General features: G+C 44.8%; 1 protein-coding gene across 6 annotated transcripts in view; it reads right to left on the bottom strand.

The window, feature by feature from the left end:
* The window catches only part of POLR3A (RNA polymerase III subunit A), a 67,890-nt gene that overhangs the window by 29,225 nt on the left and 21,469 nt on the right, over positions 1-17,196 (bottom strand). For all 6 annotated transcript variants that reach the window (XM_085863833.1, XM_085863836.1, XM_085863838.1 and 3 more), the window contains exons 8-15: positions 12,774-12,878; positions 6,133-6,498; positions 5,845-6,039; positions 3,158-3,410; positions 2,923-3,068; positions 1,626-1,994; positions 376-741; positions 1-241 (exon numbers count right to left, since the gene is read on the bottom strand). The exon at positions 1-241 is cut by the window's left edge and continues 71 nt beyond it. In XM_085863833.1, the coding sequence (XP_085719959.1) occupies positions 1-241; positions 376-741; positions 1,626-1,994; positions 2,923-3,068; positions 3,158-3,410; positions 5,845-6,039; positions 6,133-6,498; positions 12,774-12,878 (2,041 nt within the window). The remainder of the gene's footprint in view (positions 242-375; positions 742-1,625; positions 1,995-2,922; positions 3,069-3,157; positions 3,411-5,844; positions 6,040-6,132; positions 6,499-12,773; positions 12,879-17,196) is intronic.

A 17,196-nucleotide genomic window follows, 5' to 3' on the forward strand; every position in this document is an offset into this window, starting at 1 on the left:
TTCGTGAAGCATTGATGATCTCCTTAATACGAGGCACACCCAGCGTGATGTTCATCGATGCCACACCCGCAAAATGGAACGTTTTCAGAGTCATCTGCGTGCCAGGCTCTCCAATGCTCTGCGCACATACTGCACCCACTGCAGAGCCTGGCTCAATGCGTGCCCGCAGGTACTTGTCACAACAAGTGGAAAAAAAGATCTCTAATTGGGAGGGTGTGATGCGTTCCAGGTGGTACAATATCTAAAGGAAGGAAACCATTACTGGGCTGGATTCGAGGAACAAAAATCCAAAGATGTCAAAACATAGCTCAATGGTTCATCAGCCAAGGAAAAGTGTCAAAACAAACAAAGAGGGTACACGTCTGCGTAGCTCACCATGGGCTCTGTACTGCCGTTGTCATTGACACCGTAGATATGGCGCACACGTTTCACTCTCATGGCCAATTGACGTAGAAACTCGGCCAGCTCTTCAACGAATGCCTTCCCACAAACCGCACATGGACCTTCACCTCGCAACAACCTTTCTGCCTCGGCTTCGAGCTGTATGGCGCTGAGCGCGATTTCATCCCCACAGGGGTGATTTGCAAACACGCTTGCCAACACACGTACTGGTTCCAGTGGTCGATCACGACCTTCCATGCAGGCTGGATCGAGACCATCACCTCCATATATGAACTGAACCACATCGGCTGTGGCTGAGCGGACAGTGAGGTCATATGCCAAGCACAGATCCTCGAGGGACTGCAAGACAGAAATTGGATAATCAGTCACCACAACGTGTTCGCAAGTAATTGTTTAGAAAGTCAGAGTTCAAAATGGTATTTTAAAACTTCACTGAACATGTTCATCGTTTGTATACACCCAAGGGTGATCGTTTTGGAAATGAGGCCAGCTCAATATGATTGTTCGCAGCTGTGCATGCAAATCACCCTCGAGTTCATCGTCAAAGTCACAATTCAGTGTACAATATAACAAACATCTCACTTAAGCCATTTTTACACCAAAAATGCTGGCATTGAAATACCGGCATTGCCTAGTGCAGTGTAATGGCATGCGTGCAATGCCTGCACTGGTTTTAGCTGTCATTAACATCAAAGTAATGACAGCAATTTGGTGGGAAAATGGCAGCATTTTTCTGGAATGAAATGTGAATGTGGCATATGTGGCCTTACTTTCCCTCCTCATTAAATCGTCTCACTACAACTATATCATGCTGCTCACAATATCAAATATTCCACCTAATTATTAATTTTCCTCCCCCCCCAACCCCACCCCACCCCACCCCTACTTTTCCCTTCCTGAAATTACATTTTCCTACCTGCCTTTACCAATCATGTTACCAGGCACAGTTCTTCCATTTCTCTCCTTTCCACCCCCTCTACTCAAAAAGAAAAACCCCAAATTTACCCTGCAAACCTTGCTTCCCTCTTTTTGTTAACCATCTGACCTCTGATTGTCTGGAAACAATCCCATTTCCCCTGAAATGAATGATTCCCATGATGGGAGGGGGTATCACAAGTCCTTATAAATACAGCCCTTCTGGGGGGGGGGGGGGATTAACCCATCCATAAGATTAAATGAGTGAAGGCGACAGGAAGAAGTATGAAAGAAATCATGGTGCTCACCTTCACCAACCGACGTTGCATGTAGCCGGTTTCAGCAGTTTTCACTGCAGTGTCTACCAGACCTTCACGACCGCCCATCGTGTGGAAAAAGAACTCCGTGGGTGTGAGACCAGAGTAGAAGCTGTTGGCTACAAAGCCCTTTGCAGCAGGCAGTTTGGAAGAACGAGGAAAATGGGGAAGAGAACGGTCCTCAAAGCCATCTGGGATGCGTGAGCCACTGATGGCCTGCTGCCCTACACAGGCGATCATCTGTGAGATGTTGATGAAGGAGCCTTTGGAACCACACAGTGCCATCACCATTGGGCTGTTACTCTTATGGAGTTCTCGAAGGCACGCCTTTCCTGCATGATCTCTTATGACCGAGAGTTCCTGGAAGATACGAGAAAGACGGCACAAAACTAAACTCAGAGGCACGGCGTGAACAAAATATCAATCGAGGCTGATAAAAATTAATTAATCAATAATTCTTACCACTTTAATCAGAATTTCAATATCCATCCAACAAAAATGAAGGTGAGTAAATGAAAGATACCGTTGCAAATCTAATGGTTTATTCTTGCAGAATGAACATAAAAAATTAAGTTGATATTCGTAATCTCAGTTAAAGAATGACTCTTCCAATGTAAATTAGAGCTGGTGCCAAGAATGGAGGAGCATGAGGTAAGAGCCTGATTTTAACTATCAGGTCATGACCGAGCACACAGGAGCTCGAACATGGCTTGAAGATGGACGAGTTGTACCGGACCACGGTGGTTCAGCATATCCAAGAAAATTACCCAAAACTATTAGTTAGTATTAGAGAAAGTAACGGAAAATAAATAAAACTTGTGAAGGCACATCAACCCATACTTGACGAGCATTGCTCATCCCTAATATTTATCAACACTGCACGTGAGTACGCAGACAAATCATGACTGGAATGTTGATTTGAGCTTTAAAAAAAAAAAATTCACACATTTTAAATCCTTCACATCTGTATGGTGAAAGGAAACAGGAAACACACTCTGTACAGTTTATAGACATTCAATGCAAGTTAAGAATGCATTGCAGTGAACAAAACTACATCATACTTCTTACCTATTAGAAACTACCACAAATAAACTCTCTCAATATGATTCAGGTTCAAGTTTCACTCGACCTCGACCTCTATCTCTCTAAATTCCTATTTTTCATTGTATTCTGCCGAGTTGAAGTTCTGGAAGTATTTCTTTGTATATTTTTATTGTACTGTATTTATATTTGTAAATATGGAAATAAATGTTTTTTGAAATTGACAAAAAATTTGAAATTGGAATACCTTGAGTATGACTGCCTCCAAGGTTTCCTCGGCAGAGCAACCGGGCTGTTGTTGCAGTTTCCCAGCTTTGAGTGCAGATATGTACTCGTCACACTTTTTGTAGCCCGCGGAGAGCAGTTCATGCTTAGCACACAACAGTCCAGGTCCTGCACGCCAATGGCAGAACGCAAAAATTGGAGAAAGATGTCACTCCGAAAGAGAGAGCAATAAAGGATCACACCTTCAATCCTATCACCTGGTGTCACGTCCCCAATTCCGATAGAGAACCCCCTGTGAGAAAGGTATGCTGGGGAGATGCGGGCGAGGCGCGACATGGCGTCGGTCGCAGCGGTCTGCCCCCAGTCTTGCAGCAGCACGTAGAAGATGCTGTTCTTTGAGCCCGAGCCAAGTGTCGCCTTGTCAAGTGAGCCAGCTAACAACTCACCATTGTGCAGGACCACAAATGAATCATTGGGACAAAGGTCTTCACCGCCACTGTATTGTTTCCCCTGCAGTATAGGACGAGGCAAAGTTGGAGGATTTAATGTCGCGTATCACCTCTAATTTGCTTGCATTCATCACGTTGTGTCAAAATAATGGTATCAACTAAGTATGAGGAGGAGAGGGTTTGGAAAACAGCAACATATGAGAAAAGGAAAGGAAAAGAAAGAAAGAAAAAAAAATTAATCAAATAGATGAAAAAAAAGCATTGTTGAATGCAATTATCATTTCGCTTTGGTGATTAAGCCTTTAGCCTTGTAGGGAAGCAATGGTTTTGAACAATAGATACAATACACTTTTGGACAACAATTGTGATTAAAAAAAAAGAGGAAATTATATTGTCTATTTTAAAACAACATTCCTGGGGATATTCACAGTTTAATGGCAAAAGTATCAGACTTGCTGGGTGGACAAACAGCAGGACACGAAACCCAAAGTGTTCTCCTTGGTCACGAGTGCAAATACTCGACAAACTGACACATCATTCTTCTTGCCCGTACTCACCTGCAGGATTCCCACAGGATCTGCTTAGACCCTGTGGGAATCCTGCTGGTGACACTGCCAGAAAGTGCAGGAATACCAGACACAAGACAGCAACTTGATATTGTCTGTATAATCTAACCACAAAATCCTTCAGAGATGTCCAGGTGTGAGTTGTCGTGAAGGGTTGTGGGTGAGATTTTCAAGGGCTACAAAATGATATGTTGTCCTTCCAGCTGCAGTTTCTTCGCAAGTCTGTGTGATTATCTCAGCTCCGTGAAGACCTTTCTCAAGACCAAGTTTGCCACAACAGATCTTGTCAGACTCTTTCCTTTTTTTGTTCCCTGCACTATTATAATCATGTTGTGATTGTTTGTGTCTTCGTGTCTGTGCTTACTTGGTCATGTTGTAATGATTCCGAGTCTGCCTCGGCCTTGGTTTTGTCACGTACTCATGAGTCTTCAACCTTGCAAGTTCTCCCTTCCTTCTCCACTGCTTCCTGTCTTTAAGCTCATGTTTAATATCCTTCCTCCTTTGTCAACTCGAAAAAGAAAATGTTTTTTAATAACCCCCTGCTTACCCCCCCTCCCCTCAACCTCCTTTTTTTTTTTTAACTCATCCTCTCTTTTCATACTCAAAACTATTCTTATACCTTCTTACAAAAGACAAAACTTTTTTTTTTTAAGTTTCATCTCTTTCCGATCCACTCCAAATGCATTCGCTCAAAGTTTCTTCCCTTCTTTTCCATTTCCTTTTTGATTTGCTCACAAACCTGCGCCTCATTTCTCAGTGTTCATACGGTGATATTTTTCTTCATGCTTTCAATCAATCTCCACCACATCCTGGTCCCGATGTCTGTCTGTTTGGCTAAACTTGTGATCCAAAAAATAAACCTGGATTGCAGCAAGTGCAGGCTCAAAGGGGTAAACCCCTCCAGGTTCTCCTCTCCTCTACCCCCCCCCCACCCACCCCTGCCCAACATCATATATTCAACACAATCTGACGTCCTGCTCTGCTTATCACGATCACTGCATGTGGCATACAAGTTTGCTGTAATTCCTGGATTTGATTTCCTCCACTCATGCAGTCAACATGCTGCCATCAATAGAACCCTCTCCTTTCCAATTTGAGGCTGCAGTGCCCCTATTGCAGCATCTTAAACACAGCATTGCTCCTCATCTATATAAAGGAACTGTCCAGTGCTCCAGAAAAGTCCCTTCCTTCGTTGCATCCGACTCCGCATCGCATCTCATCATACAGTACTCCATGCCCATGTCTGGCAAACAGCAGCTCTGACACTCTGTTGATATGGAATTGATTAGATGCTGGTTTGATAACTAATAAATGTGTTCCATTCCTGCCAAACCTCAGTTACTCCAGCAGGATCGTTAAATAAACCCAACCATCTATTTCCATCGATCAGCCACTGGAAGAGGTTCACTCTCTTTCATCAGGCCTTCTATGCCTCAACATCAGCAATTAATTATTCTGGGCTGATGAAAGAGCAAAGCTGGGGTTGTTTCATGGAATTCCCCAATAAATTATAAGCAGAGTTGGTATCTGTCCATATCTCAATGGAGTACTGCTCTCCTTTCTGGACTGGTGCTCCAACATCACATCTGTCTCTCCTTGATTCTGTGGAATATAACACTCTTGATATTATTGGCTTCTCCCATGATGAGGTCGAAGCTCAGGGTAAAATCAGAGCCAGGTCGGAAGGCTCTGGGTTTTTTTTTTAACCTCCTCTGCTCCCACTCCCTCTCCCCCTCTCAACCCTGTAGTCTGCCCAGCTCCTCCAGGACAAGGATGTACACATTCTTCCAGTGCCTACCCACCTCCCAGTTAAACTCCCAAAATCCAGAGTGATGCACACTGGTTTATTGTTGACACAATAAACAGGCAAAAATCACAACAAAAATGTTAAAGCACCGATTATGGAACAGCACTTTGGTGTAATCCTACCTTCGTGCGGAGATTGGGCATGATGGGACATGATTGACTGGGCCGTAATAGGAGGCTGAAGATTTGCTTTCCGGTCCACAAGCAGACTGGGCACAGGATGGCGGGTGGAGGCAATTCCAAACGCATTGCCACATCCTGTCCTGCAAGAATGGCTGCAATCAGCTGGCAGGCCCGTGATCTGTCTAGAAAAGTATCCTGGCGAAGCAACAGGAGAAAGTGAGACGTGACAAAAATTAAACAAAATAAATTACAAGTAGCTGAGCAATGGCAATCGCATTTCAAACTAACTTTATGGGTGAGAAGGTACGCAGCGGTCAAGAAGTCTTGAATAGCTGCAATTAATGGTTCTCCATTACGTGGAGTCACCATGTTTGCTTTTGTACCCATAAGCACCAAGGCCTCAGCTTTTGCCTCTTCAGTCTGTGGCAGGTGGAGGTTCATCTCGTCACCATCGAAGTCAGCGTTGTAAGGAGTACACACACACTCATTAAAGCGGAACGTGCGGTGCGGCTTGACACGAGCAAGATGCGCCATGATCGAAAGCTTGTGCAGTGATGGTTGTCGATTGAAGAGGACGACATCGTCATCCATCAAGTGGCGCTCGACCACATCACCAAACCTCAGTTCTTGAGCAATCTTCTCACGGTTTCCGTACTACAACACAGATCACCACCACACAATCAATGACTCCTACAAATCCATAAAACTTCAGGAAAACGTTAACAGCGCCATCAACTCAAATAGATTTAAGATTTAAAAAAAAAAAGATTTTTAAGTCAGACATCTGAGAGACAGAATCAGGAGACATCTTTTGTTCTAGGAATGATTGTTCTTCAGGTGAAAAGATTTTGCCTCTGTCTGAACTTCCCCACATTTCTTCACTCATGTACTTGCATGTCTCAAGTTCAAGATGGTAATCAAAAAGTAGAGCATCAAAAGACCACCAAGTACATCTGCCCAGCATGAAGGCTCAAGACAGATGTTTTGATCTCTGAGTCGTCTTACTTGAACCGATCGGTAGATGTCCAGTGACCAGAGAGATGATATGATGCCGATCTCTCGATCGATATTGTCATGGCCCCGGAGTCGGGGGGGGGGGGGGAATACTGTTGTGGGCCAGGGTTCGGTGGCGATAAACGACCACAAGGTGGAGCAGTAGAGCCGTCTCCCACCGAACACCCGGAATTAAAAGGTCGTCACTCCGGATAACTCCGGAGTCGATGGGCCACTTAAAGCACCGTGATAGCCAATTCTCTGACTGCGTGGGGTAGGGTCAATAGCCAAATTTCAATATACCTAAGTACCCACATCATCAAATTACCGGGGAAGTCACACCCTCGGCCGACTCTGTCTGAACCGACTTGCAGGTACCGACTCGGATCCGGCGTAACCGAGCGGAGTTACCAGAGCCGTGTCGGTCCCAATGACAACTTACGGCACCAACGGCCTTACTATTTCTCAATACGCACAGTGCTGGGTCAATGGGAGAAAGCACAGAAAACGAGCTGGAACATTTAACACGGGGGTTTATTTATAAACAATAATCGAGGAGGGGAGCACACAAAGAGCAGAGTTATCCGAATAAAAGAAATGCAGGCAATGTACAATGAGCGAGAAACACTTAACAGTTCTACTTAACAGACTGGCCACGTGCACGCACGCACGCACAAAGAAATGGTGGGCGCGGCCTTCATCTTGGCCCTTCAGCTCGGGAGGGAAAGGCGAGCTGAGGGCAGGGGCCGATTCTTGCACCTGTCCGCCTCGTACGGTCTGGTCGAGCTTGTCCGGTGGTGGGACTCGGACCCACCACCAACAACACAGCACCAAGCACCAGGGACCAGGAACGATGCAACGGACGCCAGCCAGCAAGGGAACGGATCAGACGAGACGAGCACCCACGGGTAGATGAGAACACCAGCAGGCAAGATGAGGCTTCTTCTCTTTTTCCTCAACGGCTCGCCACACTCTTGTCCTTCCCCTCCCCCGCGGGTCGAGGGAACTGCTCTCAGGGACTGGCCTCCGGATTGGAGGGGCGAACATCCCATCTGGCTGGGCGGGGCCGCCCATGAGGTGGTCAGCCTCCTGATTGGACGAGGCTTCTCGTGGGGTGTGTCGAGGCATCTCGGAGGCCCGCCCCCCGAAGAGGCTCCGTAGTAGCTTTCGGCACGCTGGCTCCCATTGGCCATCGCGCGTGCGATGCTCACCCTTCGCTCATTGGCTGGAGGAAACGCTCTATGCCCCTTCCTCGGGGTGTAGCCTCAATCTGAGGCAATGGAGGCTACGCCCACGCATTCAGCCAAAAACACGTGGGCAATGGTGACCGGGTTGAGTGAGGGACGGTGGTGTTGTTGGAGATGTATAAAACCTGACTATAAAATAACTCAGCGCACACACGAAATTCCCATTAGACATTGGGGATGAATTATAACTAAGCTTAGGGACTGCTGTCAGTCTGTGTGCAAATGGCTTCCAGATTCGTAACAATATGAGGGAGGGCTGTCCCTGGTTCCTCCCCAGACTCACTGGGAATCGCAGGCCATCACACACGAATAACTTTGTGTCGCGGTGGGTCACTAATCGACTGTGAACGCCAATAACTTCACCACATGACCCAGTGTCCTCTGACAACCGTTAAATGAGGAACACATGGTCGCCTTATCAGGGAATTGCGCCCTCGATGCGTACTTGCATTACTTATCGTATCAGGTGCAGCCGAGCGGAGCTGCCAAGTACGCATTGGCTAATAAGCAAATTTTGGGGGATAACGACCGGCAATGCTAAGGTGCAGACCATGCTAGACCAATGGAAGAAAAGACAAAAACGAGCTGGGTACATTTATAATAGGCACATCTATTTTAACAAAGTGAGGAAAGTTATGTGGCACAGTATGGGATTTATTGGCAAATGTGCAGCAGGGTAAAGCAAGGAATTTGTGGGTGTGGAAAAAGAAATGCAATAATCACAAAAGATGAAGACAGTGCAGATTTACCCCGAATGAACGTATACACTCTTAACTTATGCTATGACAGGCACCATCTCTCACACGCACATGCACACACCGAAGAAAACCAGAGATATAAGAGGCAGTTGATGATTAGCGGCCTCTTAATATAATACATGGTGTGGTCAGCGGACCTGCACAACCAAAATGCTTCGGAAGGAGGAAGAAGGAAAAAAATGTGAAGGTGTCTATGGTGTGGGAGTGAGAGGTATGAGTGTAGTGCAGCATGTCATGCAGCGTGGTGTAAAAGGAAGGTGTGAGGTACGAGTCGGTAAGGTTCACTCTGAAAAGAATGGTTGGTCAGGAAATGAATTTTCCAAGAATGGAAAATAGCCACGCCGATTGCTCTTGTGCATCCACAGTAGACGAGAGAGATGTTAGAGAGAGATGTTAGAGAGAGAGAGAGAGAGAGAGAGAGAGAGAGAGAGAGAGAGAGAGATGTTAGAGAGAGAGAGAGAGATGTTAGAGAGAGAGAGAGAGATGTTAGAGAGAGAGAGAGAGATGTTAGAGAGAGAGAGAGAGATGTTAGAGAGAGAGAGAGAGAGAGATGTTAGAGAGAGAGAGAGAGAGAGATGTTAGAGAGAGAGAGAGAGAGATGTTAGAGAGAGAGAGAGAGAGAGATGTTAGAGAGAGAGAGAGAGAGAGAGATGTTAGAGAGAGAGAGAGAGAGAGAGAGATGTTAGAGAGAGAGAGAGAGAGAGAGATGTTAGAGAGAGAGAGAGAGAGAGATGTTAGAGAGAGAGAGAGAGAGAGATGTTAGAGAGAGATGTTAGAGAGAGATGTTAGAGAGAGATGTTAGAGAGAGAGAGAGAGAGAGAGATGTTAGAGAGAGATGTTAGAGAGAGATGTTAGAGAGAGAGAGAGATGTTAGAGAGAGAGAGAGATGTTAGAGAGAGAGAGAGATGTTAGAGAGAGAGAGAGATGTTAGAGAGAGAGAGAGATGTTAGAGAGAGAGAGAGATGTTAGAGAGAGAGAGAGATGTTAGAGAGAGAGAGAGATGTGAGAGAGAGAGAGAGAGGTTAGAGAGAGAGAGAGATGTTAGAGAGAGAGAGAGATGTTAGAGAGAGAGAGAGATGTTAGAGAGAGAGAGAGATGTTAGAGAGAGAGAGAGATGTTAGAGAGAGAGAGAGATGTTAGAGAGAGAGAGAGATGTTAGAGAGAGAGAGAGATGTTAGAGAGAGAGAGAGATGTTAGAGAGAGAGATGTTAGAGAGAGAGATGTTAGAGAGAGAGATGTTAGAGAGAGAGATGTTAGAGAGAGAGATGTTAGAGAGAGAGATGTTAGAGAGAGAGATGTTAGAGAGAGAGATGTTAGAGAGAGAGATGTTAGAGAGAGAGATGTTAGAGAGAGAGATGTTAGAGAGAGAGATGTTAGAGAGAGAGATGTTAGAGAGAGAGATGTTAGAGAGAGAGATGTTAGAGAGAGAGAGAGAGAGAGAGAGAGAGAGAGAGAGAGAGAGAGAGAGAGAGAGAGAGAGAGAGAGAGAGAGAGAGAGAGAGAGAGAGAGAGAGGGAGAGAGAGAGAGAGAGAGAGAGAGAGAGAGAGAGAGAGAGAGACCCTAACGGAGTGGTTGAAGCTGGCCCTCCTGCGCCATCTGCCAATGTCTCCTTATCAGGTGAGGTCTGAAATCTGCCACAGTATCCCAATGTCTGCTTCCTCTGAAGTTCTCCGCAGTCTGACTCAAATCTGAGCTGAATTTGCTCCATTTATGAGCACCGAGCGAGGGAGGGGCTAAGAGTCGGTTCAAGATGGGCTGTTGGTGATTTCATGCCTCCCTATTGGCGTAGCGGTCTTCCCGTGTCAAAGCCATGCCCCGCCAGGCCCCAAAACTGAAAATGGCCCCATTCATCGGTGCTCCGAGAATAACATGAGGCGAGAGTTTTTGGAAGCATTTTCCAGCCCCGAACATGCGCTGTCCTCCATTCAAATGTGGTCATGTAGGGAAATCCCAGCATGACCGGAACGCCATTGAACAAACTCCAGCACGTGCTTGCGCTTCAAGTTATGCCCCGAAACAACCCGACTCTCGTTCCCTCAGCACCCTTCGAGGCTGTGGTGAGCGTTCAAAGAATAGGTGGCAGTTGTAGAGAGGTGAGAGCACGTTGTAGCATTGCGAGAGGCTATTGTAAATGTCGTGTTGCAGCGAAGAGGAACGGGATGCTCTTTATGGTGGCGTCTCCAGTGAAGAGGGAGGGAATGCTCGTAACCGCTGCGTTTGGAGTGAAGACTTGAACGCAAGTTGTTGTGGGGATTTTTAGGAGACTTGTGGAGTGCTTGTGGTGAGCGTTGCAACATCGTGGTGAGCAGAACAAAGGTCTGAGGTGAGACGGCAGTTGGAAATTGGCGCGCAGTTTTGAATGTGAAGTGGCGCGCAGATGCAAATGAGCTTCACGGTGCTTTGCTTGCTTCCTTTTCTTGTCTGTGTGCATGCTTGCTTGCATGGTTCATGTGAGAGATAAAGTAGGGGTTGAAGATTGAAGACATAACTAAAAGTCCAACGCAACGCATCTTTCGCATTTACCCATGAGGCATGTGGAAAGGACCAACTAAACACATACTATTGAAATAACTGCCTTGGGATCGCTGCATGTTGTGTGCCATTGCCTCGGAGGAATGCGGCTTTGCAGAACCGCAACAATATTAAGGGTGTTCATCTATTGTTGAAATAAAAGCATCAGCACGACTAAGGTTAAACGACTTTGACAGAAACCATACTAATGATCAGACGACAGAATTTCAGAGATGCAGAGAATGGTTCCGTCTATTTCAGTTGCAATGATAAATTATATGACTTTGCTTTTGATTGGGGGGGGGGGAAGCAGATCATAACCGAGAGTCAGCTTTTTATATAAACATGTCTAAGCTCATTGAAGAGCAAAAGGACAGGAGGGAAGAGGTTTACAGATGAATAAAAGAGGAACAGGCAAAGAAAAACAAATGGACACAAACAAACTGAAACAGCACTCGGTAGAGCACATACCATTGAAAATCCAGGCCGAATGGTTTACTTTTTGAATGTGGATCCAGACCTTAACCAAAATCTAATTGGCTTGTTCTTGTCACACACCCAACTCATACATATACACATACACGTACACGTACACACTCACACTCCTGATCCAGACCTTGATCTTCGCCAAAATTGAATCAGTTTGTCCTCGTCACATACCCAACCTACCCACCAAGTTTCATGGGAATCTGTCCACAACTTTTTGAGAGAAAAAAAAAGTATACATGGTGTATACATTGTCGAGGCTCATGGAAGAGATAATGCTGGTACACTGAACGGATCAGCACACAATAGGACTAAAAGAACAGCAGAGAGAGGGAGGAAATACCAACAGCAGAGCCAAAAGCCAAGACAGGGAGAGGTGAACAAACAATGGTTGTGGGGACAAATGGGGGGGGGGGTAGGAGAGGATGCATAGGGTGGACAAAATGAATGCAGAAAGAAACTCTCAGGAGGGAAAACCGGAAATTTGGAAGGAGGAGGGATTGTGGGATTGGGGTGGTTACCAGGGGAGAAGATCATGCCTTTAGATTGGAGACGATCTGAGATGGTTATGAATAGCTGTTTTGAAGAACTGAGGGAAGAGTGTGATTGAAGAGAATGGGGAACTTTGTTACACATACAGAGGGGGGGGGGGGGGAGGTAACAAATGGATGGAGGTGAGCAGTGACCTTGCATTTCGGTTGTTTCACCAGAAGGGAGTTGAGGGTGTGTGCCCTGTAGAAACCTGGAGGGGACAAAGCATGGAAAGAGCAGAGGGTGCAAGACCAGAAAGGAAGTGGAAGAATCCAGAGAGACCACCGACCTGTCTGTGCTGGTGAAGCGATTGTGACATCATTGCAACATTATGTAAGAACAAGTGTTCTAATGGAGGACAAGAATGTAAATGGCATGGCTATATTATACCTACAGTAGTACCTTGAGGAAGCGCTTGCTGTTGTTGCTACGTTGCTGAATGAAGTTGGCTCCAGGATGCACATCACAACCGTTTCTCACAAGTTTACGCATCAGTTCCATGTTAGCCTGGAAGAATGACGGATCGTATAATGAAGCCAGGTTCCTCAGGAATGAATCGCTGAGTGAGTGGCATGCCAGGCAAGCACAAGTAATCAAATACAGTTCATGTACATATTAATAATAATAATAATGATAATAATACCATTCCTTTTACGCCATAAAGGTGTTTCGGGCTGCAGTTTCATTGGCAAGGAGTGCAGTCGTGGACGGGTCGCCACTCCGACGCAAGTTACCCAGAAGGGATATTACCCCAGTATACTGGTACTCATTTCACCGACCTCAGAACGATGACAGGCTGTGTTAACCCCACCTGGTATTAATTCAACGGTGGACATGGGGATTGAATTCAGGACTCTAAGGTCCCAAGCCAGCCACCTTAACTGCTAAGCCAACACCAGGCAATCATGTACGTATTAAGAGAGGTAAAATGTACATTATTGAATGGGACCCCAAATGCTCAGACCACCTCGACACCGTAAAAATAGATACGATGTGCTTTTTTTTTCCCAATTTCTGGATTATAAAGTCGTTAATTTTGTGATGAAGAGTCAAAATCTTATTCTTCAGATAAGCCATGACATCATGTCAGTAAGTCGACTGTCATATCTGTACTGTGTACGGGTTACCTGCCATAACCAGGTCGTTTTTGAGTCATTCAGAGCATGACAGCACCGTCCCCGTCCCCCCCCCCCCCCCCAAGCACGTCAATATCGCCATGCCCAAGCCTCAAGGAGGGATTCTGCCTTCAAGGCGCTCAGGCGCAATCCCTCAGAGGATAGCTTCACGTTGCTGGCTCGTCAGCCAGACGCACGCACCAAGTGCCAAGACGTACGATTCAACTCAAACAGCGAATAATTTTCGATTATCCACAAATATGCCAAGTCGATGGATTCCTTGGTGCTTGTGTAGTATTAATACAATCAGAGATGGTTTCATCTGACAACAATGGCCGAAAGACCCTAAGTTTCCCAGAAATACCCAAGGGTGTTTCAGACCAACCAAATGTTTGCTTTTGTACTCGGAACGTCTTACGGAGCACTGTTATGAAACAATGGAGATGGTGAGATCGTGTGGTTATCCACCACGATTGAGAGAGGATGCCATACCCATGATTAAGCAGAAGAAATAGCAATAACCATCAATCATCACCCCCACAATACCTACACTGCCCCTCCACCCCTCCGCCCCAAACAATCTCCCATCAACAATCACCCCACAACCACCCCACACGCCCTCTCAATGATTTTCAGAAGGGGAAAAAAAAAAATTTGCGTTTGCGTTCCCCTTTAAGAAACTGGTGCGAGTATTGTACAGGATTCTTCTCTTGTGACATCGAGCACACATTAAATGTTGGTCACCGTTTTACAGAACGCAATGAACTGAGACTCTTCTATGAGCTTCGATCTTAAAAAAAACAATAAAAAAATTAATAAAAAAATAAAACACGAAGAACGTTGGTTCCAGGGCTAGTGGTGCCAAATATATAAAAAAAAAACAAAAGGTGAAAATTTTGAAAGGGGTTGTACACTTTCTTTGCCACTGTATGTCCTGATTATGCTCGCCAAAGGAGAAGGTATTGCATTTAATTTGGGTTCGTTTGTTTGTTGGTTACTTGCAAAGTCAAAGATTTTTCAAGTATATTGGTCGGTCAATTTTGTCTGTCTTTTGGGTCGCCGAAATAGGTGACCCTTATTGTCAGTAATTCTATCTGTTTGTTTGGATGTTTGGTCGTTTGTCATCAGCATAATTGGTAGTAAACGTCGGCCGATTTTTACCAAACTCGGGTGGTAGGTACATCTTATGACCGAGTGCTTTGGAAATTGTGATGGTTGCTCGGAACGCTTTGGTTCCCCAGCAACAACCGAAAAACCTTCAAAATCGGTACCGTTCACGCGAAATCAATTCCGAAAGGCACTATCCCACGTCGGGTTATGAAATTTGGCACGAATGATCTACAGGTGATGCTCTATCAAATATATTCCGGTTTTTGTGATATATGGAATACTTTACCCGCAGCACCCCCTACAATTAGGGTATGTGCGAAAATTGAAGGCCCCCTAGCGACCTGGTGAGTGCATCGATACGAATGAAACTTTGCAGGTTCATGGTACTCAATGAGTACTTACAACTTTGCCTCAGGACATATTGACCGATTTCGCTTAGATCAGGGGTCAAAGGTCAATTAGTGCAAAAATCGATAACATGCGAGAGCTGGAGGTGCCTTCGCGCCAAATGCTACTCCTCCTAGGGTCATGGTCGGATGGTCATGAAAATTCACACTAATCGTCTGGAATACATTGTGCACAAACGATCAAGCTAGATTTTCGATTAGATCTTTGTTCACACACAGCACCCCCTCGAACTTTGGGGATTTCCGATTTCAAACCACATTTTCGGTACTTTTCATTCAAATGGATACCGAGTAGTTATCAGTTGATGGAACTGGATAAGATTTGATATGCATAATCTTAAGGTGATTCCCTATCAAAGGGTCAAAAGGTCAACATCTTTGGTGGTATTTCTTAAATCCTCAATTTTCATCTGATTCAGTTGAAATTTGAAGAGGATTTATATTTCAATTTGTTTGTCTCTTTCTGTCAATCTGTCTGTCTGCCTGTTTATTTGTCTGCACAGAACTTGCATTTTCCTCCGCAACCGCATATCGGATTGAGACAAAATTTTCACCTGAGGAGCAACTACTCATGTAGAATGTTTTATTGATATTTATGCTCTTTTTGCTCTTTTTCTTGTTTTCTGTGTATTATGTTCATATCCCCTATCCAGAATGTGAATCAATTCCTTCCTTTTTATTAAACAGTAAAATAAAGAAAAACATGGCTTCAGTTTGTTGCTCATTGCAACATCAGGTCACCAAACTATGAGTTTAAACTTTTCCCCTCATTTCAACCCCTGTGACCCCCACCACTTGGGGCATGAACCGAGTGTCAAATCCAAAAAATAGTTACATATTTCATGCATTCACCAATGCTGATTGCATGTACAATAGTACAAAATTTCATTAACAATGTTTAAAGATGTGCCAGTGTTTGTATTTTTTGGCATTTGACATTTTGACCCCCACAACGGGGGGGGGGAGGGGGGCAAAATGATACCGCTCTTGCACCTTAATGACATGTATTGATCATAAATAAGTTTGGTGAATTTGGGCACAATTGTTTAAAAGACAGCATGACGGAGAGACAGACAGACAGACAGACAGACCCGATTACAATATCCCCCGTTTTTGGGGGTTTTTTCCAAAAGGATGTGGATAATTATCTGAGCTATATAACCACAATGTACAACTAGAACGGGCACTCGTAGAGCGCATACCTTCACCGCAGCCACTAGTTACCTTTGTATTAAGTTGTCCACAGCGCATCTCAATACAAATATGCATTTCGTGACCCCCATGACCTTTGACCCACAACCGCTACCTCGGGTGACAATAGTACTATACCTTGTCATTTCAGAAGATGGGGAATTGAACACTGAACAATTTGGAGTTAATTTGATGTAAATCGGAAACATATTAACCGTTTTCATCATGAAAAAACGATGTTGACCTTTTTGTGACCTTGACCTTTGATCCGATCACTCCCAAAATCTAATGGATTTGTCCTTTCATGATGCCAAACAAATCCAAAACAATTAAAGCCTCTCTACGTTTTGTTATTTTGCGTTAGGTTGTCCACAACGCTTTCCGATATTAATGTGAATTTGTGTGACCCCCTTGACCTTTGACCCGCAACCGCTGCCTTGGGTGACAAAAGTACTATACCATGTGTCATATTAAAGGATGGGGAATTTAATTTTGAACATTTTGGAGTTAATTTGCTGTAAATCAAAACAAAATTGACAATTTAATCGCGAAAAAACCATTTTGACCTTTTTGTGACCTTGACCTTAACCTTTGATCCGATCGCTCCCAAAATCTAATCGATTTGTCCTCTCGTGATGCCAAACACATCTACAAAATTTCATGACAATCTGCGAAGTGGTTTTTGTGTAATGTTGTCCACAACGCTTCCCAATCAAAAACTCCATTTTGGTGACCCCCTTGACCTTTGACTTCCACAGACTAACTAGGGTTGCAAACACTATACCATATGCTATATCAGTGGATCGGGATTTGAATACTGAACATTTTGGACTTAATTTGATGTAAATCGGAACAAAATTGACACTTTAATCGCAAAAAAACGATTTTGACCTTTTTGTGACCTTGACCTTGACCTTTGATCCAATCGCTCCCAAAAGCTTTGCCTGGCGTCCTTGAGTAACTGCACATCATCTCTGAAAATTTCATGTAAATCGGTCCAGC

Source organism: Eptatretus burgeri, chromosome 18 (assembly GCF_056783735.1).
Source record: "Eptatretus burgeri isolate ZD-2024b chromosome 18, Ebu_testis_v1, whole genome shotgun sequence".
NCBI lineage: Eukaryota > Metazoa > Chordata > Myxini > Myxiniformes > Myxinidae > Eptatretus > Eptatretus burgeri.